General features: G+C 49.7%; 2 protein-coding genes across 10 annotated transcripts; both read left to right on the plus strand.

Moving 5' to 3' along the window:
* Positions 1–25,513, plus strand: LOC118512202 (SPARC-related modular calcium-binding protein 2). Of its 8 annotated transcripts, none has more exons than XR_004906253.1 (12): positions 2–161; positions 3,808–4,709; positions 20,688–20,844; positions 20,911–21,171; positions 21,360–21,565; positions 21,638–21,752; positions 22,275–22,688; positions 23,442–23,557; positions 23,632–23,903; positions 23,967–24,101; positions 24,168–24,506; positions 24,612–25,504. XR_004906253.1 is itself a non-coding variant. In XM_036056309.1 (11 exons), the coding sequence occupies exons 2-11, from the start codon at positions 4,620–4,622 to the stop codon at positions 24,439–24,441; spliced, it is 2,040 nt and encodes a 679-aa protein (XP_035912202.1). In that variant the 5' UTR covers positions 1–475; positions 3,808–4,619; the 3' UTR covers positions 24,442–25,513. The 8 variants fall into 8 exon arrangements, 4 of the variants coding, with proteins under 4 accessions (XP_035912202.1, XP_035912204.1, XP_035912201.1 ...); XR_004906254.1 differs by having other exon boundaries at positions 24,615–25,504; XR_004906251.1 differs by having other exon boundaries at positions 24,168–24,502.
* On the plus strand, positions 11,242–19,485 carry LOC118512199 (protein CASC1-like). Of its 2 annotated transcripts, none has more exons than XM_036056303.1 (10): positions 11,242–15,318; positions 15,390–15,552; positions 15,831–16,106; positions 16,168–16,491; positions 16,551–16,729; positions 16,811–17,004; positions 17,066–17,389; positions 17,455–18,637; positions 18,721–19,198; positions 19,272–19,485. In XM_036056303.1, the coding sequence occupies exons 2-10, from the start codon at positions 15,550–15,552 to the stop codon at positions 19,413–19,415; spliced, it is 3,105 nt and encodes a 1,034-aa protein (XP_035912196.1). In that variant the 5' UTR covers positions 11,242–15,318; positions 15,390–15,549; the 3' UTR covers positions 19,416–19,485. The 2 variants fall into 2 exon arrangements, with proteins under 2 accessions (XP_035912196.1, XP_035912197.1); XM_036056304.1 differs by having other exon boundaries at positions 19,275–19,485.
* Positions 25,514–25,520: the final 7 nt, after the last annotated feature.

Below are 25,520 nucleotides of genomic sequence, written 5' to 3' on the forward strand. Positions count from 1 at the left end.
GCAGCATAGCCGAGACAAACCCAATCTCAACCGCCGAACCGTACGAACGTGGTTTTGCGTTGCTCCGTTGCCGGGCTTTCGATCTCCGTTTGCCTGCTGGCTAGTGCCGCTGTTGGCGCATAAGCGATCGTGATCTTGCCATGATCGTTGGCTAAAAATTGGTTAGTGTCTCGGCAGAGGTGGAAGTAGCGACTTTGGGCAAGAATTGTATTCGAAGGTACATCGTCACCTACCCGCACCGTTGCATAACAAATGCAGAGACACTTGCAACTCCAATTAACGGTCAGTCAGTTATACCAGCAGTGCATTTGGTGTGTGCAGTGCGTGACAAGTGTGTGATGTTTAGTGGACATTCTGTTCGTACGGAAGATTACATCCATATTCGGCGTGATCGTTAAGCGAGCGTGATAGATACCGTCACGGTGCGAAATAGGAAAGGACTCAATTGGGCATTATATTAACTTGTGAAGTGGTGGTAAGTCACACGGTGTTGCAAGCAATTAAAGCGGAATGAAGTGCTACAGGATTCTATAAACGGTCAGATTCCTTAAAGCTTCCTAAAAGGCTCTTGAAGATACATGAAGAAGGCACGTTATGGAAATCAAACATCACTTTAGTCTCTGCCCACTTCCATGCAATTGATCGATTGATCATCGTCCAGGGCTAGAGCGGTCTGGAGGCCTAGTCGTCTAGGCTCTCGGCGAAATAAAAGCGTGGCCGTGGCGGTTGTGGGATGTTTTAATTGGATTATTTTTATCCCACTGAGAAGGCCATAAAATTTGAAACTTAATTTCTGGCAGGACTTTCTCGTTATCCTCGGAACGGTGTAGGGCCGAAGCCGGCCAAAAAGGAAAAGCAAAGAAAAGTGAGTGCGAAACGTGAACGGAACGTGTGCGGGCGCATTAACATTTTTGCCACATTTTGGCGTTGCGGTTTTTGTGATGCCACTTCGCCTTCACCGGGAGTAGGCAGCAAACACACTCTGGCGTGTGTTCTTGCGACTTTTTGTTCCCTCAGCCCGCCCTCTGTAGCTCCTTCTCTCTCTCTCTCTCTCTCTCTCTCACTGTCTCTCTGCGGATTATTTATCACCATCAAGCGTCAAGCGTGCGAAGCGAACTGGGCGAGGAAAAGTTCGCCAGAACAAGATTTCGGAATGTTCGCCGCGCACGCTCGTGCACTTTCCCCAGGAGTCGTCACCGCTGGCCGCTGCCGGGCAAGGGTTTTGCGGTCGCAAAAATTAAAAATCTTTTTTGTGGGCTTTTTCTACTTGTGCTCCACCAGCATCCACCCGATCGCGCGCAGGAACTTCTTCCAACGAGGTCCGAGACAGAGTGTGTGTGCGCCGTAAGATGCAGGGTGTCGTTTTTTTTCTTTCTTCATTCCGTTCACCGTGGTGAGGTGGTTTTTGTGTGTTTCTTTCCTCTTAAATTTTTTCCACAGCCTGGCGAGCCTCAGTTTTTGCCTTGGGCCAGCTCCCGGTACAAGGGGGGGAAGATGAAGATTCCGGCCCTTCTTATTCCTAAATCGCCTGCGGAAATCCGACAGCGTTTCCTGTTCCTAAGCCCTTGTCTTCACACCTCACCATTCGAGGCCACTAGCATTTCACGCCTCAAAAAATATGGCCTTAAACGTCCTGCAAATCGGTTGGTGAGGAGGTTGCGTCCCAGCGTCCAAGAATGCAAGTTTCGAGGTCGAAGGCTGGTCTGGGGAGCTTTTTCCCCGGGGGGAGATTTGTAGTATTTCTTTTATTTAATTTTGAGCATACCAAGATCGCTCGATCCGCGGTGGGGGGGGGGAATGGGGGAGGGGTGGATCACAGTAAAGAAGCACATTTTCAGCGCTAATTGGTCGTTAACAAGCTGAAAATTAAGTCATCATAAATTAGGTTCCATTATCGCGTGGGACCGCGCTCGATCGTGGATGCGATTTTGTGGCTCGTCCGGATGAGGTTGCCATCATCATCGGGGTGATAGAAATTATTGCACAGGTTTCGCACTCACTTGCTCTAACTGTGCTTTATGGCTATAAACTATCCGATGTTATGGTTCACTTATTGGACTTCCAAGATAAGATCCCGAATCGCGAGGATTAAGATGGCGATCGCGTTCTGCAGAGTGTTAAGAGTCGACGCTGCCCAAACACCCACCAGCGGGCTCTGAAGAGCTAATAAATATTCAACACGAGTCCGAGTCCTTCTAGGAAGATGGGGCTATGATTTTGTGTGCTTTATTCAGATAATCTCGAGCGATAGCGCTGGTGATCATATCAACTCGCATCAGAATGAGTTCATCTCCCGCTCGAGACAAAGATCTGACAAAGAGATGCTTGGCCATGATGTGCAGTAAGTGTCTTAATTCGTCGCTTCCTTATAATAGCTTCATCCTTTAACGCGGCCTCCTCTAAACAGCGTTAAAGATCGAGCAGTGCTTCACGGCCTCGAAAAATGCTGGAGTGCATCATCAAACACTGAAGATGCAACATAGACTTCGAGAGGTCGAACGGATGGCGAAAGTGTCCCAAAAACAAAAAAAAAGAGTATGGCAACTCTGCTGGGCCAACTTGCTCGAAGGTGACAGGCGTGAACTTTACATGAACTTTGTGCGGACGAAAAACAGCTCCAAACTGGTTCCACAATATCCCTTTTTTCTTTCTTATTTTTGCATAATGAGCTCTTTCGTCTCGACAGCCGACATGTTTGAGTACGACACACTTTAGTCATGATGACGTGTGCCACCGAGATGAAGTGGTTCAGCAACGGACCTAGGCGGACCAGGCTTGACCGCGTTTGCGTGATATCCCTCTCGCACATGGCGATGGTATGAAGCGTTGGATTCTAAGCCGCTCGAGATTGTACATCTGCCAATTCCATGCAATTCCATTTCACAATCGACCGGCGACGTTTTGTTGCTGCAGTCGGTGCAGTTCACTTTGGGCATGTATGATGTATGTGCCCTCCCCCGGGGGTCAACTTGTGGAGTGACCGATCGCGATCGATGACATCACCGGTTTGCTGTGGATCGTACGTGGAGATAAATTGTTGCACCTAATTGGTTTACGGCGGTGAGGTTTCGTTTTCGGGTTTTGGGCACGGGTAGAGCGCTCTTGCTATGCTCTGAGACAGTCGCCAGCTGCAGAAGCCGGCACCGGGTATCGGGGATTGAGAGGTTTGCTTTAATTTGTATTTATTTGTTCATCTGTCTCCGTTAAACACGATTGCACTGGAAAGGAGCGATCGTCACACTCTTCCTGCGGTGGTGATAATTGAAGCAATTGAAACACGGACCGCACTCATCATCGGCCGCGTGTGCTCGTCCACACCAACTCACTTGTGGTGGGATGAACGGAATTATCAGATACCGGATTCTATCCGGCCCGGTGTGTGTTTCTTGCTGATATTGCGATGCAATGGGAGGGCACACGCCCAACACACGAACGCCGCCGCTGGAATGTGCAGTTTGATTTGGTGCGCCCTTCCACGGCAAACGATACAGCAAATGGCGATCGTTTTGATGGTTGCACAAGGGTTGATGCAAATCTGACCAACGGGACGGCTTGAGGTCAACCACAATTAGCTGCGGTGGCAAGAGTACAAATAAAGCCGTAAAGTGTACGCGGCGCTGTTCGAAATCGGCTCAGTTAAAACGAGAGCCCATTAAGATGTGAACCAGATGTGTAGAGAGGCTGACTCGAGAGGACATCGTCAGATACAGCTCGCATGTCCAATGCGACCGCATCCTTGTGTTTTTCTGCAGTCGTATAACAAGCCTAGCCGTGCTAATATTTTTACACAATCATCATTCGTTTCAGAGAGGTAATGTTCGGGTGTGAATCCTCAAACCGCGATTCTTCTCATGCACACATCGTACGGACGTACGATCGTCCGCCATTTTCGCCGCCATTGTAAGGAAGAACAGTGTTGGACCGTAGAGCATCATCATCATTATCAAATCAGGTCAATTTATATCAGAAAGCAATAACTTTCAACGCCGTTCGGTTCGTTTCGTGATGTGCAGTAGTACAGTGTGGAAGTGGTAATCGATGATAGTGGTGTAGCGATCAGTGTTACCGTGTGTTTCCGAGTGAAGCGGGCGCGTTAACCTCCGTCCTCCGGCAGTGTTTTCTAGCAAGGTGTTCCCCAACTAATTGTTGTGCATGTAAATCGTGTTGTGAAGAAAAACGCGCGCGCGTACGGGAGGTTTCAGGTTCCCGCCGAACGACCACTTTCTTCGATCGAGTCCCGGGGTGGAGTGATCCATTTTGCATTGAGCTGACTCGAGTGGCGCCAACGAAACCGCAAACCGACTTGTTCGTGTTCCGTGGAATCGCTGCCGTACCGGTGTAAACAAACCAAACGGGGGAAATACGATTCCCACCGGGACGGGACGGAGTGGTCTATTCGCGAGCACGCGCACGCTACCCCAAAACGGACGACGGTGTTTACTTCCTCAGACACTGTGCCCCGGTGTTTGCTGCTGCACCTGTGCCTGGCGCCCGGCCGGTGTGTGTAATGCGATTTTAAATCATCAACAGCAGACTTCGCAGAACTGAGTGTGGCCGGGTTGTGTGTGTGCGTGTGTGTGTGTCTCTGATCGTACAGTCAGCGGAAGACAGCTTGGACGATGTGGTTGGCACCGGTTTGCTGTGTGGCGGTGCTGCTGGTAGGATGTCTGCAAACGGCCGCGGCCATTCCACCGAAATCGGAACCCACGGTAAGTGAATTTCGGGGAACGTTTAGTGGCTAATTCGTCTAGGTTCGAGGGCAATGAACGACGTCCTGGTTCCAGCGGTCTGGCCTGGTTCCAGTAGATGTCGATCGCACGGAAGTGCGTAAGGATAAATTGACCTTCGGAGTACATGACAAGCAGTAATGGATCTTACTTAAAATCTTTAAAAAATCTCGAGAGAAAATGAAGTCATTTATGGTCATCAAGTGGAAGACATTTTCATAATTCTACCCTCATCACGAAACTCTGGGACTGGGACTGATGGGAAGTGGGCGATAAATCGCGATCGATCGATCGACCGATCGTTGCGATATGTTGTTACCCCCGAAAAAAAAGGGATCTCTTGCGAAAAAAGGGTCAGAGCAGAATCCCACCGATCCATTTCGTACGCCGACCAAGATCCAAAGGGCTCTCGTTAATGCGCCGCGGGCAGTTTTTCAGTATTGCGTTGCAAATTGTTGTAATTTGTAGCGTCGGTCCATTTTATCCGTCCATCCCGGTCGTTAGCTGTTGAATGCCTGTGCTGAATGCTCATACCATTAGCTCAGTTCCTTACGTTTAACCGGTGTTTTAGACCTGTAAAGACCCGGTGTGCCCGCATGTTGCCGGGTTGGCCGGTTTTTCATACCGTCCGCCGGACGGTGCTAAAATCGACGCGTCAATCTGTCTGGAGAACGCTCAACGTATGGGCTGAAGTGGATGCGCAGAAGAAGACGAAGTACAAGAACAACCGATCGACCTGGACGATCGCCGGAGGATCTTCTCTGGCGGGTTTTTTGGAGTTTCCTCTTTGCTGTATTACCTTTCAGCGAACGGTGGCTTTGGGACACACGAGGAAACCCAATCGAATACATTACTCAAGCACCATCATCATCACCATCAACACCCGAAAGCATCATCCATGTCCATTTCATTCGACGACCAAGCGAATCCTGAGAGCGCTTTCCTGGAGTGGTGTAGTGCTTTAATTGTTTTGGAACGACTTTTTCGTTCCGAGTTCGTTCCGAACGCCCTTCTCTTCTTCGGGTGTCGGTCAGTGGTCACGCTTCATCCTGCTCATGGTCAAGTCACCGGCAAATGATTCACGTGAGAAGCAGCGGTACGGAATCGTGTGGCCGCCACCGCCTGGAAATAGCCATTTTTCATTGTGCCTGTGGAATGGTTCGAATGTTCGTGGTGCCCCGGTTGTCTGTTGCTGGTGCCTTCCTGTCTGCCGTAGAACGATCGGGAGCGGTTCTTGGTAGAGCCCGTTCTTTTCTTTCTTCCTACAGCTGATCTTCGTCGTTATCGATTGCCGTTTGTGAAGGGAGATCTTGCACTCGTGCCATTTATCATCCGTGTTTGGTATGCTTATTCACGGTGACCTTTTTGAGGGGGTTCGTCAGGCGAGTTTCCTGCAGCTTTGCACCACAAATATTGTGGAAGAAGAAGCTTGGGGTTGAACAATTCGTTACAGTCCGAAATTTGAACTACTCGAGCAGCTAGAGCAGATTCTGGTGAGCATTCTGTCACGCTTGTTCCATGCTATCTTGCTGGTTCTAGTTGCCTACTAGCGGGGCATGGTTGAGTCTCTACCTTGCTTCCAACAAGGCAGCAGCATCATCATCATCATCATTACACGGAGTGCGGCGATACACCTCCAGGGTCATCCGGACATCTTTCTCGAATCCATTATCTCTGCTCGGCTGTCTGTCTAACAGCAAACAACAGAAGAAGAAGATCCACTTCAGGTTTCCTTCACGTTGAAGATCTTCGGGGTGTTTGTGTTGTTCTGTTCTGTTCTGTTTCAGTCTCGTCCGCTCGAGGCAGCCCAAAGATCCACTCGAAAAAGGGAACGGTGTAACGAGACCGAAGGGACGATTGTGTAAAACGGCTGCCTGTGTTGAGAAGCTCAACCGGCGAGGCTCGGTGCGTTGGAGGGGGAGGGGATCGGAGGTAGCTGGAGGAGGTAGGCAGATCAAACACAGCCCAGCAGGGAGTGGCGACGGTTTGTCTGGCACGGTCTGTGCGAGCCCTCGCACGGTCTTGGCGGACGGTCTCTCCCGGGAGACCTCTCGAGGCGCAAGGGATGCCGAAACGGTTTGCCCGGTTTGCAGCGGCAAGACAAAACGAGCAAACGAAAGGGAACACAATAACAAGGGCGGAAAGAGTAATAGGAATAACCTCTCGATCAGTCGATCGTTTTCGATCGCTTTTTATGTTATGGGCACGGCCGGCGAGCGAGCCAGCAAAAACGATGGAATGGATGGCTTGAAATGCTCGGCTGGCAGTGAAGGAACCTCGGCGAATTGGAAGCTTTGAAGTTTGCGCCCTTCCAGCGTTTGTTGTTGTTGTCGTTGTTTTTTGCTTCTTCTGTTGTTGTCCACCTCCTTCTGCTCCTCGTGGTTTCGTGCGGTCAGGAGGAGCAGCAAACGCAAAGGAGCTAAGGAGCGAAGATGAATAGTTTAACACCAATTTTCTTCCCTTCGGCCGTGCATCCCTGCCCCGGGGGCCGGGCTTTATTGAGGTCGAGAGGGAAAAGTCGAGGTGTTTGGAATTTGATCGTGAAACTTTTACAAAGGTTGGTCGTTTTGTGTTCTTTGGGCGATGTGTTTTTTTGTTACTTGTTGTGTGCCCGTGTGTACGTAAATCGCTTTTCAGGCGAAACATATTGGTGGTAGAATATCTGTACCCACCGTCGAAGCCAATGATGGGTCCGCTGGCCCTTGGATATGCTAACGCTCTGTCTCTCTTTCTCTCTCTCTCTCTCTCTTGCTCTTTCTCTCTGTCAGTGGGCAGTTGCCTTTCGGGGATGGTTTGATTTATTTGGACAATAATTTGTTCGATTCATTCGATCGTTCGTAATGCTACGGTTCCGGGGAGCCTCGTTACACCGGGAGGGTATCTTTCACTTCTCGATGCTCCACACTCGATCGAGAAAAAACGATCGCGATCGTAGAAATTGGTTGGAAATAATTGCTCCATTCGTAGTGGTGTACTGTGCGTGTGTGAAGTTGGGCGAAGGAGTACTGCAGGGTTAGGCCTTCAGAGCTGCCTAAGATAGATCCAGACAGTTGGACGTGGTGCAGTGAATCTCGGCAGGGTTAGGGTCCTATCACGATGAGCCCAGATTCCCTACGTATCGCATGGAAGTCGCTTGTGGTGCATGTTTACAAAATATTTGTATTTCAGCTTCCATAAACAAACAAACAAATAAACATCCCAAAAGACAAACAAACGGGGGGCAGGCTTTCGCCTGGGTATCCCCTGACTCCCGTCTGGCAGCCATTGTGCGTCAGGTGAAAGATATGGGCGAAGGCTTCAAGCGTTCTCCAACAATCTTTCGACCGGAGAAATTGATGATGCCCATTGCAGACAGTATGGCACCGGCGAGCGAACGTCTTGCAGATAATTAGACTGGCGTGAGTCTGCTTACCGTCGGAAGGCATCCGGATACCATAAACACGTGTTTGGTGTCCCGTAAAGCGTCCAACAGGAGTCAAATGCAATGGAAATCGAAGGTCAATCATTAGAATCGAGGAGTGTTCCTTCAATAAAGCAGAGACCTCAGATACGGCAACTATCCAGGGAACGGTCCAGGTGCGTTGACGCTGGTAAGGCTAGACATACTGTCTGCTCCTGTCTCCAGCTGTGGTCGTGTGTCAACAGTCAGTCTGTATCTATCTGAGCAGCTGGTTTCTGTTTTTTTTTTCTGTACAAAACTGCGGGAGTCATGGTGCAGTACTTGATGTGGTAGTGGCAAGCGATGCTCCTGCTCGGAGGTGAATGAAAACTCCGCAGGTCTTACAGGTTTGAAATCGCACTACGTGAGACTTGGGTATCTTGCTGTTTACAAACAAACAAAGGTGTCCTCTGAGCTATTTCTTGCTCCGACCGTTTAAAAATTCGAGGATCAAGTTATAATAGCTCATGCATAACTAAAGCGAACCTCACAAATTCTACACGTCTCACATAAGGTCACATTTGCTGTCGAAATTGTGTGCAATTCGAGTGATAAACGTTGGATAATGTCAAGATGCAGCCTTTGGTCTGTTCCATCGCGTGTCTGGCGCGACAGCGTGTCCGGCCTCAACCGGTCAACCTACGTCAGGACGAGCAAGATTAAACGTTACTAAACGAAACATTTCCTTTTGTCATAAAATATTAATAAAGAGCAATAAGGGGTCGGTAATGAAGTGTGGCGACTGGTGACAAGTTCTTCCTTCGTGCCGGTGGCGAGCAGGCTGTGTCCATGGAGGGAGACCGAGCGTGGGTTGTCTGGATTGTCTGGACCCAAACCCGAACTGGCTGGCAGGCTGACTGAATGGGGCAAGATTTTGGGGCAAGATTATCCGGTTGATAAATGGAAGGGCTGACTGGTGTTGGTAAACGATTTGGACGTAGCGGAGAGATCGTTCAACTCACGGCTCATGGCTGTTGTTGATCCCCCTTCACTTGGAGCACGGCAAAACGGCAAACCAGGCGCCAGAATTGAATTTACGTTACACACACGCGCCCTGCATGCGTTCACGCGTTACAATTATTGCGCAGCATGGCAGATTCGTGTCTTATCCCCCTCCGCGCGTGTGTGTGGTTAAAGCCAACACCGAAACAATCATCCGCAGCAGGATGGAAGACTGACGTTTCCCCGCGAAATTGAATTTGATTGAGGCGAATTGAAGTTTACGATGCTGAAGCACCCCATTTCGAAGATGAACCCCGTTATGGCTGGTGTGTATGACACACAAGAAATATGTTCACTCGCTTAAGGGGGCGCGCGAGGGGTTGAAATCTGTGGCAGCAAGGGTTGTATAACCTGTGTCCCTTGATGGGGCTCTCCAGTTGCGGAGAGAAATTGGATTAGCAAAAGCTTTCCGTGCAGTAGTAGTTGGCTTAGATAGCTGAGCGATGGGTCAGCAGGCCGTTAAACTGGACCGGATGAATTTTATGGAATGTCGTAAAGCGTTGGAATGATGCTGGCTAATGCGAAACATGTGGCGATCCATAAAAATCATTGCTTGCATCATGACACCGCGATCGGTCGGTCTAATCTTAAGTGCTTTAAGAACATATTACATTATCTAGTCTTTCTTGATTTGCAGTCAGTATGAAGAATCATTCCTAATTATCTTTTCCATTTATTTATTTACAGGTGAGTCTCACGATCGATAATATTGCTGAAGTGACGACGAAGTCACAGGTTCGCAGGTATTTTTAAGTAACTCTTGAAGTGTTATCAAAACTAAACTTAAATCCAGAAAAATATCAAGCAGCTTTTAATGCTGAAAGTTGACGACATCGGCATTGCCCAGCCGTTGCGCCACATTAGACACATCATCGGCACCATCTTGGGGAACATCCGTTTGAGGTGTGCATCCGCGTTTGTGCTAACACACAGCGCCTACCTTCAGTTTGGAATGTTGGAATTCACTAACGAAAACTACCACTCCTCTGTCTGCCCCGTCTGGAGCGCCACGAGCTTCGGTTTCGATGTTTTTGGCGCTGCATAAATTTGAATCGCATTATGAACCCTCCAAATGGCTTGCAAATGAATCATAAAGATCACAAACCAACGATAAGAAGGATGTGGCTTGTCGAACGGGGCTATGGAGTGTGAACAGAGTGATCTTTGGCTGATCTTCCACACGGCACGCCATGATCGCTCCTAACGATCAATTTGGTCTAAAATGGTGATTTCGTTGGAAACGAGGATTATTAGCGGTGGTGGTTGGCGTGTTTCAGGTTCGAAAGGGAGCCAGTCTCAAGGTGAGATTCTGGTAAGATCTGGTTTTGGTACAACCGTGTTAACATAATAAAGCTGTAACTCATGCAATTTAAGAGACAAAGCATGTTACCGATAGGAGGTTGGGAAGATTTTAGCATCAAAGCAGGCGGATCTGGACCTGCTGCTCGAGAACGTTCTCGCCATAAATGCACCCTCTGCGTCCTGGTGGCGACATATGGCGACCGATCCCGGCTCCGTAGGGCCACGCACATAAATCACAATAATCTAGCACGATTTAAATCATCGAGATTCGAGCGGGAGTAATCAGCGTGTCGGCTAATCGCTTGTTGGCAGTTTGTCACTTAAGTGTGGACGCGCCATGGTACCCAGCAGACGGTGGACAACGCCAGGGAGATCTATTTATCATCGACCCTGTCCGCGGCTCAATGATCGCGGGCACGCGGAAAACTTCCAGGCGGGCTCAATGCGCTCGTTCCAGGTTTGACTACCGTTTGGCCGCGGTGGTGATCGCAAGTGAGCGGGTGTCCGTACCCGCAACTAGATGCTCAAATGCAGGGCAAACGATTTGAGCCCGCTAATTGATGCACGAGAGTTATGGCCGGTCGGGCCGGGCGCGAAAGCCAATCGTGTATCATATCGGAATATTAATTCCAGGACGCTTTTGTGACTGATGAAGGCAAATCAGATTCGGAGCAGTTGGCTCAACTGTCAGACGAGGGGGGAGAGAGGGGGAGAGAGTTATCCTAAGGCCCCGGAATATCTCGTAACTCGTAAGCGAGGGTTTATGGTCGATCGGTTGGAGCTATCAATTAAAATAATTGATTTATCGCCGAACCGGATCATCCGGTGATGGTGCGTGATCCATCATGTTGGGTAATCGGTTCCTAAAAGCTGCTGAACCCTTCTAACGCGATCGATCCAGACACTGATCCCGGATACCTGGACAGGCTTACGCTTGATTGCGCTCTGAAAACATGCTTCACGATATTCAGTTTCCCAGAATAGTAGTTGGTGGTGGTGATGTTTGTGCAAGGTAAATTTGCGCACCAAAGCAACACCCAATTTATGGCTGGACTATTGACTAGATCAAAGGCACACACAGAGCAAGCGATTCCAAATGCTAGGATTTCTACGCCGGTAGAAAGATGAGATCACACGCGCCAAACGCTCGCGCACACGTTGGGTGATGTCTTCGTGTCCGACATCTTTGTTACTAGATTCTGTTTGTCAAGCGAAACAGACGGTAACGTAAATAGCATCGGTTGTTCGAAATTTGTTATACATAAACCACCAACAATCCCGACGAACCGTGCGATAGAAAGATCAATATTGTTCTCCAGCCGAGCAAACAGCAAACTGTCAAGAACAACAACAGCCTGCTTTTGACTAATTAAATTCCTCCAGTGTCCACATGTCAACACCACTCCTTGTTCGGGCTGATGATACTGTGCCAAAAATTGGAAATTTACATATCTGCCCACTAAAGTAAAGCCTGTCTCACCCCACCGACTACGGCTGGTGATATCTTGTTTCGACGATCGTCAACCTCGAAGATGCCGGTTTGAGCGTCCTGGTCCTGGTTCTAGGTAACCTGTTTGGGCGCTCGGTACGCCCCGAAGCCTGCCATCCATCTCGCTGTCAATGGTGGCGTCAAACGGTAGCTCGGCGACGATCGTCAGGTTGCGTCTCTATTACCATGTCGTCATCCGTCCATCCATCCGATCCCAACCGGATCAAGGCATTACGGGCTAGCGTTCTGTGGCAGGTTGGTAATTCTTACACCGGCTGCCTATAAATCTCGACGGGTACGGTGCCAAACCGGTACTACCTATTTGGTCGTTGCCTTGCCTGAGGGACATGTGGCACGAAAATAACAACAAAGTCTCTTTCAAACGCAAAAAAAGACCAAACGTTTGGAAGAACATTCATAATAATAAATGTGATCTGACACGCTAACGATCGATCGAGAAAGACACAGCGAGTGTCAATGCTGCTAATGGGCTACAAAAGCAAACGGGTCGTGGTCGATAATCATTTGCATGCGACAATCTTCTGCTGGAGCGTTGGGACATCTCGCTTGTCGAGGGGTGCCATCCAGGGTGCGCTCATCGCCATCTTGCGACCGTATCGTGTCTATCGATTTAACGTTCCGAGGTGGTTATTGCGGGTTAAAAGTTAATGGGAGCGAGGCAGATTTCTGGTAAACGGTTTATTTGCTATTATTTGTCGTTAATTAAACCCATTAGCCGCCATACATACGATTTTCGGGGAATTCCTCGATCCGTAGCGTTGCTGCAACGAAGGTACGGAATGAACCGGAACTGGATGCCAAAAACATCTTTTGTCTTATTTTTTGGCTGCATATCTGGAGATTGTAAAAATTCCACCAATATCAACCAACTCGTCCATCCGAGAGCCACAGACCAGCGATGGGACGGAAAGGGGCGGCAGAAGGAATGGTGGCATTAACGGCGTCTCGGCTAGCGCCAGCGGAACATACGTATGCAAATTTGCTCGTAAATCAACCAGCAGCAGATTGCCGTTAAATGAATGTAAGAGAAAAAAATATACAAAGTTGATGTTATGGCTGATGTGTGTGTGTGTGTTTGGCTGTCGGAGCAACAGATCAGGTGGGAATTAACTGCATGTTTGGACAACGGCTCCATTAGGAAGCGTTGTCATCTCCGGCCGAGTGGCGATGGCGATGGTGTGGTGGTGGTGGTGGTGCTAAAGAAAGGCATTGATATGTCCGGGACTCTGCGGAGTGATCTGACCGATTTGCCTGAGGGGCAATAGCTGGCGCCTTCTCGCAAAAACCAGCATTAAAACCACATCCAACGAAGAGAGAAACCTTGCACCCCTGAGTGGATAAACGTAAACAATCGATGGGACTGTTTGGTGAGTTTTGCAAAAAGAAAACATCGAGACCGACATCTCCGGGGAATCCGGGTCGGGGGCGGGGCATGTTCCGGGATTTCCGAATGTGTGCAAATCATGTCGGACCGGGCCGTGGAAGTGAGTGAACAAATGTAATACAGCCCGCTGCGTTCATGTGCGTTCTGCTCAATGTAGCTCGTTCTGGCGTTGCAAAAAGTGAGGTTATTGGCAAGTGCTCCTTCCGCCCGTCTCGACAGTTCGACATCGATCTTGAACGGGAAGGGAGATCTGAGGAGCAGTACAAAGCCTCCCTCTCTTGTTCTCTCTCTTTCCCCTCAGCGAAACGCATTCCCTTCCTGTGCGATCGAACAAGCGGAATGAATGCAACTCGCAACAAGCGAATTGATTCTTATTATTATTGGCCCGCCGGCAATTAAAAACATTATCCAGAGCTTGTAAAACAAACAATCTGTGGTGTCGTTTCGTACGGTGCCAGGAGCAGGAGATGGTTCGGTGGTGCTAATCCTGCGTAATGTCTTGGGCCTTCGTTTCGCGAATGTCGTGGGCTACAAGCGCGCTTAACGGCCGAACACGGTGAAAGGTCTGACTGACTGAGAGATTTCCAGCGTGTCGACGTACTTAACTGTTGGTTGGGCGTTGAGCGTTCCTTTTGCGCTTTTTTTCCCTCGTCTACTGCCATTTATAATGAATGAGGTGCCTACACAGAAAGGGCGTGTTCGAAGGCGTTCTTTGTTAGTTTAGAAGGCGCCAAATGATGCGGGGCAGGCACACAAAACCGAGTCTATTAATTACCATATTCATGTGCATGTTTATAAATGCATTTGTGAAAGTAATTATTAGCTGTAAAAGATATTAACAGTAGGATCCTGGTCATGGCACCAAACGATTCTTATAAGCTGATGCATTAGTTAGGCTCAATTGAATCTCATTTTCTTGAAAAGCAATACGCAAACACTTTTCTGACAGAGGTAACAACTTTTAATTGAGATCGAAACGAAGAAACGACGTTGGCAATTAGCACGTAACTGTCCAAAAACTTTCCTGAGCTCTTCTTCAGGTCGAACGCCAAATTGTTAGACCTTCCACTAAGGAACCTGGCAAAGAACTGAGGTCTTGCCTTGCCGGCATTGGTTCTAAGGTTGATTTATTCGGGCATTTACTTGCTGAGCTTGCTGTCGTAAAGTTGTAACCATTGTACATTATGTGTCTTCGCTAGTTTCCGGAACATCCCCATTCCAACTTCCGGACAATTAAATGATAATTTGATTTGTTTTCTTTGATTCCTCCCACTCACCTGTATCCGATTGGGGAAACCTGTACGATGCTCTCTTCCAGTTTTACAACAACTATTTACAACAGCGAAAAAAAACTCTCGCCCTTCTCCTTCCCCCACACGCGACGTTCCCCGGTGGGAAAATGAAGCACATGTTCCGGGTTATTGACTTTCCACTAACTTTTCCCTAACCGACCAGAACACGACCACTTTATTAGCGAATCAGAATGGCTGCACGGTTTGCCTGTCTCGTACCAACAAGTAATGGATGGAAATGCGCATACTATTTACTGGTCCGTTACCATGGCGAGATTGATTCGCTTTACCCAGTGTGATGTGTGGTGTCTTCGATTAATAACCGCAGAGCGTCATGGCAACGGAAAAACACACCGGCCAACGGAAGGCGCGGTTTCGGTTGTTTATTCTGTGTGGCGTTGTTGTGTAAGGCTTTCCATTTTTCACCGGTGCCAGTGGAAAGCGTCCAGCGTGCCTCATTAATCCGGCCTGCATGTGGGTGGCCCGGGTGACGTGTATGGACACGTGTGTATGGAAGAAGGCGAACGGGGGTAGTTTCACCCCGCGAGTGTCAGTGTCAGTGAGCTTGCATGATTAGCGTGGTGCTTTTGTCTCGGTCGCCGATGGTGGTCGCCTGTCAGAGGGACAGCAGAGAAAGCGGAACAGACGAACCAGTATATAACGTAAGGATAATTTCCATTATGTAGGTTTGCTATCTTTTGTCTGATTCTGATATGTAACTATCTGCCCCTAGATTTCCAGTGCCGTCCTAGAACAGAGGAAAAGCGTTGGACGGGTGTAGCACGGCTGTATCTCCCCCGCCCTCCGAAGCAGGCACGGTGGAGACTTAACCTGGACCTCGATAGGACATCGAATGCAATCGCGATTTAGTTCACTCCAAGCACATCGCCGAGATGGTAGCATAGCAAAGTTTCATTTTTTTCGTGTGTGTGTGTGTCCTCTCAACTCCTCAACTGTAGTGTTCCATTTTCCCTTCGAACCCTTGAAAAGTGTTAACCCTTTAAAGCCAGTTGGCTGACAGTTGGCGTCTTTCCGTGTGCTCCTTCTGTCGTCGGTTGGTTGAGAATTGGCCTTGCACCTATTTAGCGAACCTGATTCCTTCACTTTTCACACCTCTTGACATGGACGTCCCGGTTGGGCGTGCGCTTGTTTCTCTTTGCCCGGTTGGCTCCAGACTCCCAAGAAGAAAATGTCGAAGAAAGAACGTGCCCGGCTGGAAGCCGAACAGGCCGAACATCACCGGATGGAGCTGGAAAAGGAGCGCCAGCGCAAGGTGGAGGAGGAAAAGATGCGTAAGGTGCGTGAGAAGGAGGAAGCGGAGCGCAAGCAGGTGCAGGAGATAGTGGCGAACAAGCTGCGCAAGGTGCAGCTGGAGGAAAGCTACGCCTATTTCGCCAGCATTCGGGATGAGGTGCGCAAAATGTTGGCCGAAGCCAAGAAGGAGCGTGAGGTGAGAGTATGTGGAAGCTTCGAATTGGAGGCCGATTGTAGCTAACAGCGTTGTCTTCCAGTGGGAACAGTACATGCGTTGCAACGGACTACCGAACGCGTTCGATCCATCCGATCTGCGGAAGTATTTGCACATTTGGTGTGAAAACATACGGGACGCCAACGAAGCCGAACGCAACTGGTTACTGCAGACGAACGAGCAGAGCATTTTGACGCAAAACGTGAACGTCGCGAACTTGTCCGTCGAAAGCCTCAAACTGCAGCAACCCCAGATTGGCAACACCTACGCGTCTAAAGCGATGGAGGTGTTGGGAATTCTGGAGGAGATCGATGAGGCTCTGCATGATTCCGACGTACGACCATCGATGGCGCAGGATCTGAACGAGGTTAGCGGGTGATGTCTTTTGAAGCAAGCGAAAGGCTGTCTACACATTTGTCTTTGTAGCTGAAGGTGGAATTTCGGAACGTTCTGGCTGAGTACATCGATGAGTTTGCGTACAAAATACTGAGCAACATCAACCGAGACATGGAGTTGCACGGGCTGCTGGAAGTGTCGCACAAATTCGAGTCGGAAGTGTTCAAGGCCCACCTGTTCGGATTGCGCGACATGCCAACACCACAATTGTAACTATTACGTTTGGAGTAGAGTAGAAAGCCAGCGACATGTTCTGATGGTCTTTATCGTATGTTATCACCTATTATCAGAAACCCTAAGGAACGCGCCAAAGAGGATAGCAAACATACGAGCATCGATTTTCCTAGTCTTGGGTTTCATTTGACCCTGCCAGCGGCGGTGAAGTGTCACAAAGCCGCGATCCGAGGACTCTGGATAAGCTACGATCACTGCAGTGACTATTGTCCTAGCTATGATATGCCTTATCGTCCGGAGATTCTAGCTGGTAATAGCTTTTTCTAGGTTAAGTTTGCTCTAGACCGGGACTTATGGTTTATTTCGGGTAGATTTGCGTATCATAAGTCGCATCGAGTGGAAGAAGCGGAAGGAAATCCTAAAGGCAGTGTACGAGGAGCCCAAGGAAAAGAAGACCGACTCCGATGAAGACGATCAGACCCCGCAGGACATCGATGTGGACAAGATCTACACGGAGCATGCGGACGAGCTGATGAAGAAGGAGCGCACCAAGAAAGGTGCCAAGACGCTTAATTTGGGCGAGTACGATGTGAACATGCGTAGTCACCGGATTGTGGCCGGCGTGTACGCCATCGACTATCTGGAGCAGCCGATGCAGGATGTTAAAATAGCCAAAAAGACCCTTCTGCGAACAGGTACTTTATAGATGTTGCGGCTTTCCGGGCAAATCATGTACACGATGCACACTCTGTCACCGTAGTTCCTCAGCCGGGCAAGCTGAAGCGTAAAAAGTTCTACCAACCGTATCGACCACCGCCCACACCGCAACCAGGCGTCCGCCGTCTGCCGGAAGAGATCGAGGCGGAAATCAAGCAGATGGAGGAAAACCTCGACAAACTCGCACTGGTGTCGGTGCAGCTGCCCGAGAACGTGTTCTGGTTCGAGCCGCCGATCGTGTGTCGCTGGGAGCTGAAGGAGGAAACGCTCGAGTCCGATCCAGCCTTCGCCAAGTATCTGGATCGGCTCGAAAAAGCTCAGCAGGCGGCTAAGGAGCGCAACGACCGTTCGAATCTCGATCGTAGAACCAAGTACGTGGAAGACTTTAACATTCTGGACGTCCCCCAGCACATCCCACTGCGTGCGATTGTGACGGATTTCGTCATACCGAAGCTGCCGGACAGTTGCAGCATCAAGATATCGGTGGCAGAAGACAAACGTCGAGCTACGCCGTCCGCAGTTGGCAAACGATCGTCGAAACAGAAGCGGCGTCTGCACAAGATGCCCTCGAGCGTGTCGCTGAGCAGCATCGTGTATGAGACGAAGATACCGGACTTTCTGTTTGCGACGCGGATGCCGCTGCGCGTGCTGAAGGTGCTGGACAGACGCAATCGCCAGTGCTATCCATACACGGCCACGTCCGATAGTGACGATTTGGACGATTACGACGAGTCGGACAACGATGTGGTGCAGAACCGCAATCCCAAGCGCAAGGTGTACATGTTTTCGAGCTTTATGAAGGATTTGGACGAGCTGCTGGAATCGAAATCGCCCAAACTGCAGGCCAAAATCGAGCAGGAGCTGGCCACCGGTCAGTCGGGTGGACCGGGGAAGCAATCGTTGCAGGTGGCCCGTTCGGAGGACACGCGACCGACACGAGGCGAGAAAGGCGAGAAGGGGAAGAAGCCAGCCAAGAGCAAGTTCGATTCGGACGATGAGGAGGTTGACTATGGCAATATTCTGGAGGTGGGCAACTACAGCATGGTGGAAAACGACAAACGGTACATCGGCAAGTGGTCCACAAGAGATGTCCACGACGTGAAGTTCAACGAGGACAAGCTTACGATCCAGTTCCGCGTGGGTCGTCTAGGGTCATTCGCGTTTGCTGCAAATCGCTACAGCAACGTGCCGTATCAATCCTGGGAGCTGAAGCCGGACATCAAGAAGTACGTTGCGACACTATTTCTCGTAGCTCTCATCTTTTGTTCGCATTCATCACTCCCTAAGACACACCTTTCCACAATTCTAGCCCTGGCACGGTCACCTTCTCGCTGACCGCATCGGTCGTGAGCACCGAAATGTCCATCACCGAGGCAGGATTTCGGGTGAACTCGCTGCAGGGAGGACCCACGCAAGCATTGCAGGAAATTCTCGGTGTCACGATGTCACTACGCAAGCTCATCAAAACGCTACGACTGGCCGCCGTGGATTTGTTCCCGGAGGATGACGCATTCAACTACACCGAGGGAACGTGCGAGAAGAACCCAATCATGGAGTCGCACCTGTACGATTGCATCGGGCTGCTGGCACTCACCCACAACTTCTCGTGGTCTCGCTGGAACCTCCTGTCCGGCTGTCGGATGTGCGTCTTGCTGATGCGTGAAATAGTCGAACATCGGCGATTGCCGAACCACTCCACGCTGCTCGTCACACCGCTGAAGGCTAGCGTGATCGATACGGTGGAAGTGTCCCCAGTGTTCAACCCGAACCCGGTCGAAGGAATGAATGTAATACATGTCAATGTCATCGTCGGTGGTGGATGGATTCTTGACACGCTTGCTTTGTTTTTTCTCTCGCCAGCAGCAGCACTACGCCGATCTGTATCACCTGGGCCGCGATCAGTCGCAACCGTCGTCGAGGATCAAGCAGGAGAAGATGAGCCCGATACTGCGGGAGAATGTGACCCAGCTGCTGAAGTCGGTGCGACCGCTCAGCTTCGCCTAGGCTACGAATCGTCTGGAAGTGATGTTTATTTAATATTAAGAGCAATAAAGCGAGGATTTTGCCATGTCTAGTCGTTACTCGGTTTTGTGCGCTCGGTGTCTCGTCACGGCAACTCAATTTGTCCGACGCATTATGACGCGCTCGGACCTTATTTAGTGCGGGCTAACGAGCAACAATGTTACCGACAGAAATTGCTTTTATCTCATTCAAATTACCTACCCGAGGACTCAACCGCCGTCTGTATCAATAATATCGCCGCTCAATTAATAGGACAAGATCGTAAAACCGTTTGTGGACAGTTTACGGAACTGATGAAGCTTGGGTCGAGGGAGGGCTAGACAGCAAGAGTGGAGGTACTGCACCTCGAACCTCGATCGGGTGTAGCGTGTTTGCAGCCACTCGTCCAAACAGTGCGTAATGCAAACGAAAACAAACAGTCGGTGCCGTGGTTCCTTCCCCGCCCCGAGGGAGAGCAATCGGTTATTACAAGCCATTAGGGGAAAAAGGGGTTGCAATGGAGTTTTTTTCTTCCTCCTCCTCCTCCCCACGATTATTGCCGGTCGATCACACAAGATCACTCCGAGTGGCAGGAGGTGGCAAAGCGAACAGCTGATATGGAATCGTTAGTGCTGGTGACCGGTGGCCTGCGAGATTATTGAGATCGGTGGTAAATAAATATGGCCCAACCTGAAGCGAAACGGCACGCTCGTTCCTTGGGGAGCGCTAGGGGGAGCAAAAGAATCACAAAAATTAATAATCACTAACGAGCCTCGACAAAACGGTCGGTGAAGACGCACCCGGTGCAAGGGAGCAGTTTTCCTTGTCGTATTTATTTATTGCGGGACGTCTTAATGTGGTGAGCGGTCCGGCCAGAGTAGCCCTCTTGAACTCACGCGAAACGATAACGCTGGCGCCGGCCGGTTTGCGTACGCCATCGGCAGTTCTTGCTCGGTGCGTTGCTCGTGCGACCCAACCGAACATGTTTTGTTGGAAGTGACATCAGAATGCCGTAAAAACTCGAGGCTTTATTCCCGTTAATCATTCCAGATTCTAGAGCACCGATCAGGTGTGACGTTAAATGAGTTGGGCTATTCATTCGATTACTATTTGGGACATAAAGTATTGTGGTGTGGAGGTAAATCGTGATAGAATGATGTTCTTGCAAACTATGTGATACGCTGCTAAGCAGTTACCTTCTTATGATCTTGATCAAGTGTATCAACTTTGGACAAAGTATCTAAGTAGTAGCGCTTTTCTCTTTCCTTTGCTCAGATATCGGAATGTGCTGCCAAGGGTGGCGAATGTGACGAAAGCAAAGGACGTCCGGTGTGTGGAAGCGACAACAAGACCTATCCTACACGGTGCCATCTGATCCGTGCGCAATGCAGCGGACATCAGGTCGCTTTCAAGCATCGAGGATCATGTAAAGGTAGGTGATCTGACAGCTTCAAACGCTGATACGAATGTACCTTATACGATCTTGAATGTTTGGTAGACGTGTGCATTGCCTCGAGGACTTATGCTCTGCAGCAAAGAGCCAACTCTCCGTACACGGTCAAGTACGTACCGCGATGCCGGGAGGATGGAACCTACGCACCGGTCCAGTGCATCGACGGTGGTGGCTGTTGGTGTGTGAATGGGCAGGGCAAACAGCTGCCCAACACCATGGTACAGCACGGGAAGCCCATCTGCGTGAAGAAGGGCAAATCGAACCAGCGTCGATCGTCACCCCGCAACCCGGTTCGCAACAAGCGCGGTAAGTAGCGTGAGTGAGACACTCTCCCATGAACCTTACGATGAGGTCACATTCCAGTCCGGGTGTTAAGGGTATGCAAATACCACTGGACCTTTCTCTTGTCCACTGGGACCCACAAAAAATAAGCACAACTCCTTGACTAACCTAAATTTGCTTCGTTTGGTTTTGCTTCCGCCTGCTCGACGCAGGTTGCAGTGGGCTAGATCGGGCCGTGTTCAACACTAACCTGCTGAAACTGTTCCAAAACGAGCATGTCCGGGTACACCAGCACAATCTGACCGGTCCGATCAACGAGAAGGCGGTGCTGGACTGGAAGTTTGCCGTGATGGATCTTAATGGGAACAATCTCCTGGACAAGACGGAGTATCGCACGATGAAGCGACTGATCAAGAAGGTAAGGCGGGTCGGGTTAGAGCGGTGAGGCTAGCGCAATGGCTAACGAGGTTCTCCACTCCGTTCGAGACAGGTCGTGAAGCCGAAGCGCTGTGGCAGATCGTTCGGCAAGAACTGTGACGCAGACCAGGACGAACGACTATCGCGTAACGAATGGTACAACTGTTTGGCAAAAGATGACGTCACACGTGAGTAGTTCTTAACCGCCTTACACGTTGCTATGTAGCATCAGCTCAGCTTTCTCAGTAGAATCGTTGTCAAAGTGGGCGGCCAAGGGATTCTTTGCTCTAATCACACCGGTAACGAATTTCAGCAAAATTTTATTCGATCGTTTAACCTTTGGGTAGCAAAAACTAACTACAAAAACTCAGGTTCTGTGAATATTAGACTCCATGTTGAAGCTGGTTGTCTGAATGTCCTTTAGAGTAGTGGTAGTTAAAGGACATTCATCACCCCTCCTGCAGGCGTAAATAACCAATCGCTGTGTTTAATACGGTTTTACTTTCTTTCTTCGATCTTTCCTAACCGCCGTACGATCGAACTCACTAATTCCGAAACATCACATGTCTCACGCACTTGTTTACTCCTTTCTCACATCCTTGGCACACACACACACTCTCCCTCCCTCTCTCACACACACGTCCTTTATCGGTTCCTTCTACCAACACAAACTCCGCTGTCGTGTATCACACTGTACACCATATCTCTAGCTCACAACCCGTCGTCACAATCACCATCATCATCATCATCAATATCTAGTTCCTCTTCCGGTGGTTCTGGACACTACACTGTCCCCCATCTGCATCATCATCAACATCATCATAGCACTCTCGGTGGGCTGTCCCGCGGCAACGGTGGCATGGTGGGTGGTGGTGGTGGGTCTATTGGCGGCGGCGGCGGCGGCGGCGGCGGCGTCAACGGCGGCACTGGCGGTGGTGGTGGTGGTCACTTTCTGCGTGCCGACGACGACGACGACGACTCACAGAATATCTCAAATGATTTCACTGACGATGACGATGACGATCACTCAGAGAATGAGTACGATTCGGACGAACTGCCCGACAGTGATAATGCACTACTGAACGGATTGCAGTTGCCCGTTAACGGATTGCAGCCATACCTGTGTATGTATCTACTTACCATCTTCTTCTCATTCTTCTCGCCGAATCACCAACCCTTCTTCCCGAAACTTCCCGTTCCCGGTCACCCGACCAATGTGACCGTTTAGGCGTCTTTCTTTCTCCCTCCCCCGAAATGTTCCGTGTTTGAGGTTCGCTGAAGTTGCTGCTCCGAATAGTGCCGTGGGCCAGATTTGGTGCTCCGGCGTTACGGGAAGATCTCCGTAGTTTGTGTATAGAACACGCGTCAAAAGCACCTCCACAGAACCTCCACACATTCTAGGCTAGATTGCACAGTAGAATATCTTGCGGGGTCTTAACCTTAACCCGGCACTCGAAACCACTCGCACACACACACTTCCTGGTATCTGCACAGCACAGCAGCAATGATCTGCGATCGTGTAGCATAGTTGGAGACTAAATCAATTCCTCCCGACACTACTGTGGTTTTGGCTTTTCATAACAAACAAAACAACTGTGATTTGTGGGTGTTTGGTCCCAAAGCATCACCCCTAAAAACAAGGAGAACTTGCCTTGGTTTTGATCAATCATACCAACAAAATTCATTACTAATGTTTCGGCTAAACTTACGCTTCTGGTGGCGTACAAAATTTAAACTTTAAACCCAATTCGAACACATTCAACCATAACTATTATCCTCTCTGTCTCTCTCTCTCTCTCTGTTCATCTTCCCAATATTCCCAATTTAAAAAAGAGAGCTAAAGATCAGTTCGAAATAATCACAATTCTTTCTACCAGTGCTGCAGGGCAAGACCATGGTCGATCCCAAGGGAGAGGATGACGCTATCTTTAAGGATAGTGAGGCGGACTCGGACTGTTTGAGTGATCGCAAGTACGCGTTGGACGAGCAGAAGGTAACTATGGTAACGCCCTTTGGCAGTGCTTCGTGACAATCAATCCGTATCTCTCTTCCTCTCCGTTTCAACAGTACGGCACCAACGCATTGTACGTTCCGGAATGTACTCCTGACGGACGATACCAGCGAGTACAGTGCTACCGCTCGACGGGATACTGCTGGTGTGTGAACGAGGATACGGGCAAGAACATTCCGGGCACCTCTACCAAGGACGAGAAACCGGTGTGCGATCAGTACGCATCGTCCACGCGACCAATGAAAGGATGTCCCGAGGAAAAGAAGGTCGAGTTTCTGAAGGACTTGAAGTCGTTCCTGAGCAAACAGGTGTCGACATCGTTTGCCGGGTAAGTTGTGCTGAGCTTTCGGAAGAAGCTTTCGACATTCTATCAATTCCTTCCACATTCCAGTAAAATCATACCGGTGTGGAATACGGAGGAGGAAAAGATAGCCATACTGAGCTTTGTGCTTTTGGACAAGAATCAAAACAAACAGCTGGAGCGAAAGGAGTGGAAAGCTTTCCGTGAGCTAGTCACCGCCACAAGGTACCCCATTATTAAATCTCACACACCTTGAGGTCCATTTTGCTCACCGATGTTTCTTCGTTGCAGACAACTGCGAAAGTGTGGCAAGAAAATGCCCCGCTACTGCGATGTGAACAGCGACCGAAAGATAACGCTGTCCGAATGGATGAGCTGCTTGGATGGTAAGCGCAACAGCTCGGTGGACGTGGCAGCCATGAGTGCTCCGTTGGTGCAGGCTGAGCTGAAGTCTACCAGCAGTGGCAGCAGCAGTGGCATCAGCAGTATCAGTAGCTCTCCGTCGGCAACCAGCACGAAGTTTAAGGGAAGGAATCCGCTCGAGTTTGTGCTGAAGAGTGACTAGTGGCGGAGGAGCAAACGCGGCATCCAGAAAAGCGAGACTTAAATCCTAAACACATCGAATCGTAGGTGATGCCGCGCAGGGCAAAGGCCTACTGTGCGCTATCACTCGCTCTCACACACTCTCTCTCTCTCTCTCCGTGCCAATGGAATGGGTTCGTATTTTGCTTATAGTAGTAATGCCGGCCTCACTCCACTCAGTATTGCATCCCGGTGGTTGATGAAGGCCTCTCCAATATCCAGTCTCCAGTGATAGAGAAGCGAGCTTTCCTTGTTTTCTGTTGGACGTGGCGCTCTGCGGTGGACCGAGTTAGGCGAAGATCAGTATTAGCAATCGATGGGACGCATAGGACGTACCATCCAGAAAGTGAACCGGAAGTACCACCGGGAACGATCCGAGGTTACCGTCCGGCCAGGTGCGCGTGCTCTGTTGCTCATCCACTGACTGGCAAGACGGGCAGGCAGGCAGGCAGCGTTTATAGAAGAGTGTGGTGTATTGGCTCCCTCGGTAGAACCGTTCCCTTTTTCCACCAGTTCGCGGCTTTTTGTGCCTCACGAAATTGCTAAAAGTGCGTGTGATATATGTTATTCATTTCTAATGTGTTTATATGTAAGTAAAAGCCTAACAAAACCCGAGTAGGTACAGGTAGGTGGAACATTTTTAACCCACAACCACGAGTGTAGTACGAGCGAGAAGAAAGGGAAGGAGACCACAACAGAAGGTCCGTAACGCAGGTTAAACATTTTACGTTTAGAGTTAAAGTAAGTGTAAGGTAAGGGAAGTCGTGCACGGGAACAGGGCATTTAGCGCCTGGAAGTATGCTTCCCAGTTAAATGTCGCCTTCGTTGACGGATGTGACGCCATCTCTTGTATTTATCGATTGGGAGTCCGTGTGTGCACTTCGGCATCACACCAGAACGGACCCACAGCAGCGTGTGAGGAGTCTCCTGTTTCGAGTGAGTTCCGAGACCGGTTGTAAGGGATAGACGAAGAGATTGAGATTGTTTTTTTATGCAAAATAATAAGTATGGCTTCCGCAGGTCAGCTAAAGTGTAAGCTAATCGTAGCCAGTGCAGACATCT

The sequence above is a fragment of the Anopheles stephensi genome, chromosome 3, assembly GCF_013141755.1.
Source record: "Anopheles stephensi strain Indian chromosome 3, UCI_ANSTEP_V1.0, whole genome shotgun sequence".
NCBI classification, from domain to species: Eukaryota; Metazoa; Arthropoda; class Insecta; order Diptera; family Culicidae; genus Anopheles; species Anopheles stephensi.

Coding starts and splice junctions, on each gene's coding strand:
- LOC118512202 (XM_036056309.1), top strand. CDS start 4,620: ATGTGGTTGGCACCGGTTTGCTGTGTGGCGGTGCTGCTGGTAGGATGT. Junction 20,845..20,910: donor GCATCGAGGATCATGTAAAG/GTAGGTGATCTG, acceptor AATGTTTGGTAG/ACGTGTGCATTGCCTCGAGG. Junction 23,904..23,966: donor GTGTCGACATCGTTTGCCGG/GTAAGTTGTGCT, acceptor TCCACATTCCAG/TAAAATCATACCGGTGTGGA.
- LOC118512199 (XM_036056303.1), top strand. Junction 17,390..17,454: donor AAAGACCCTTCTGCGAACAG/GTACTTTATAGA, acceptor CTGTCACCGTAG/TTCCTCAGCCGGGCAAGCTG. Junction 19,199..19,271: donor ACCCGGTCGAAGGAATGAAT/GTAATACATGTC, acceptor TTCTCTCGCCAG/CAGCAGCACTACGCCGATCT.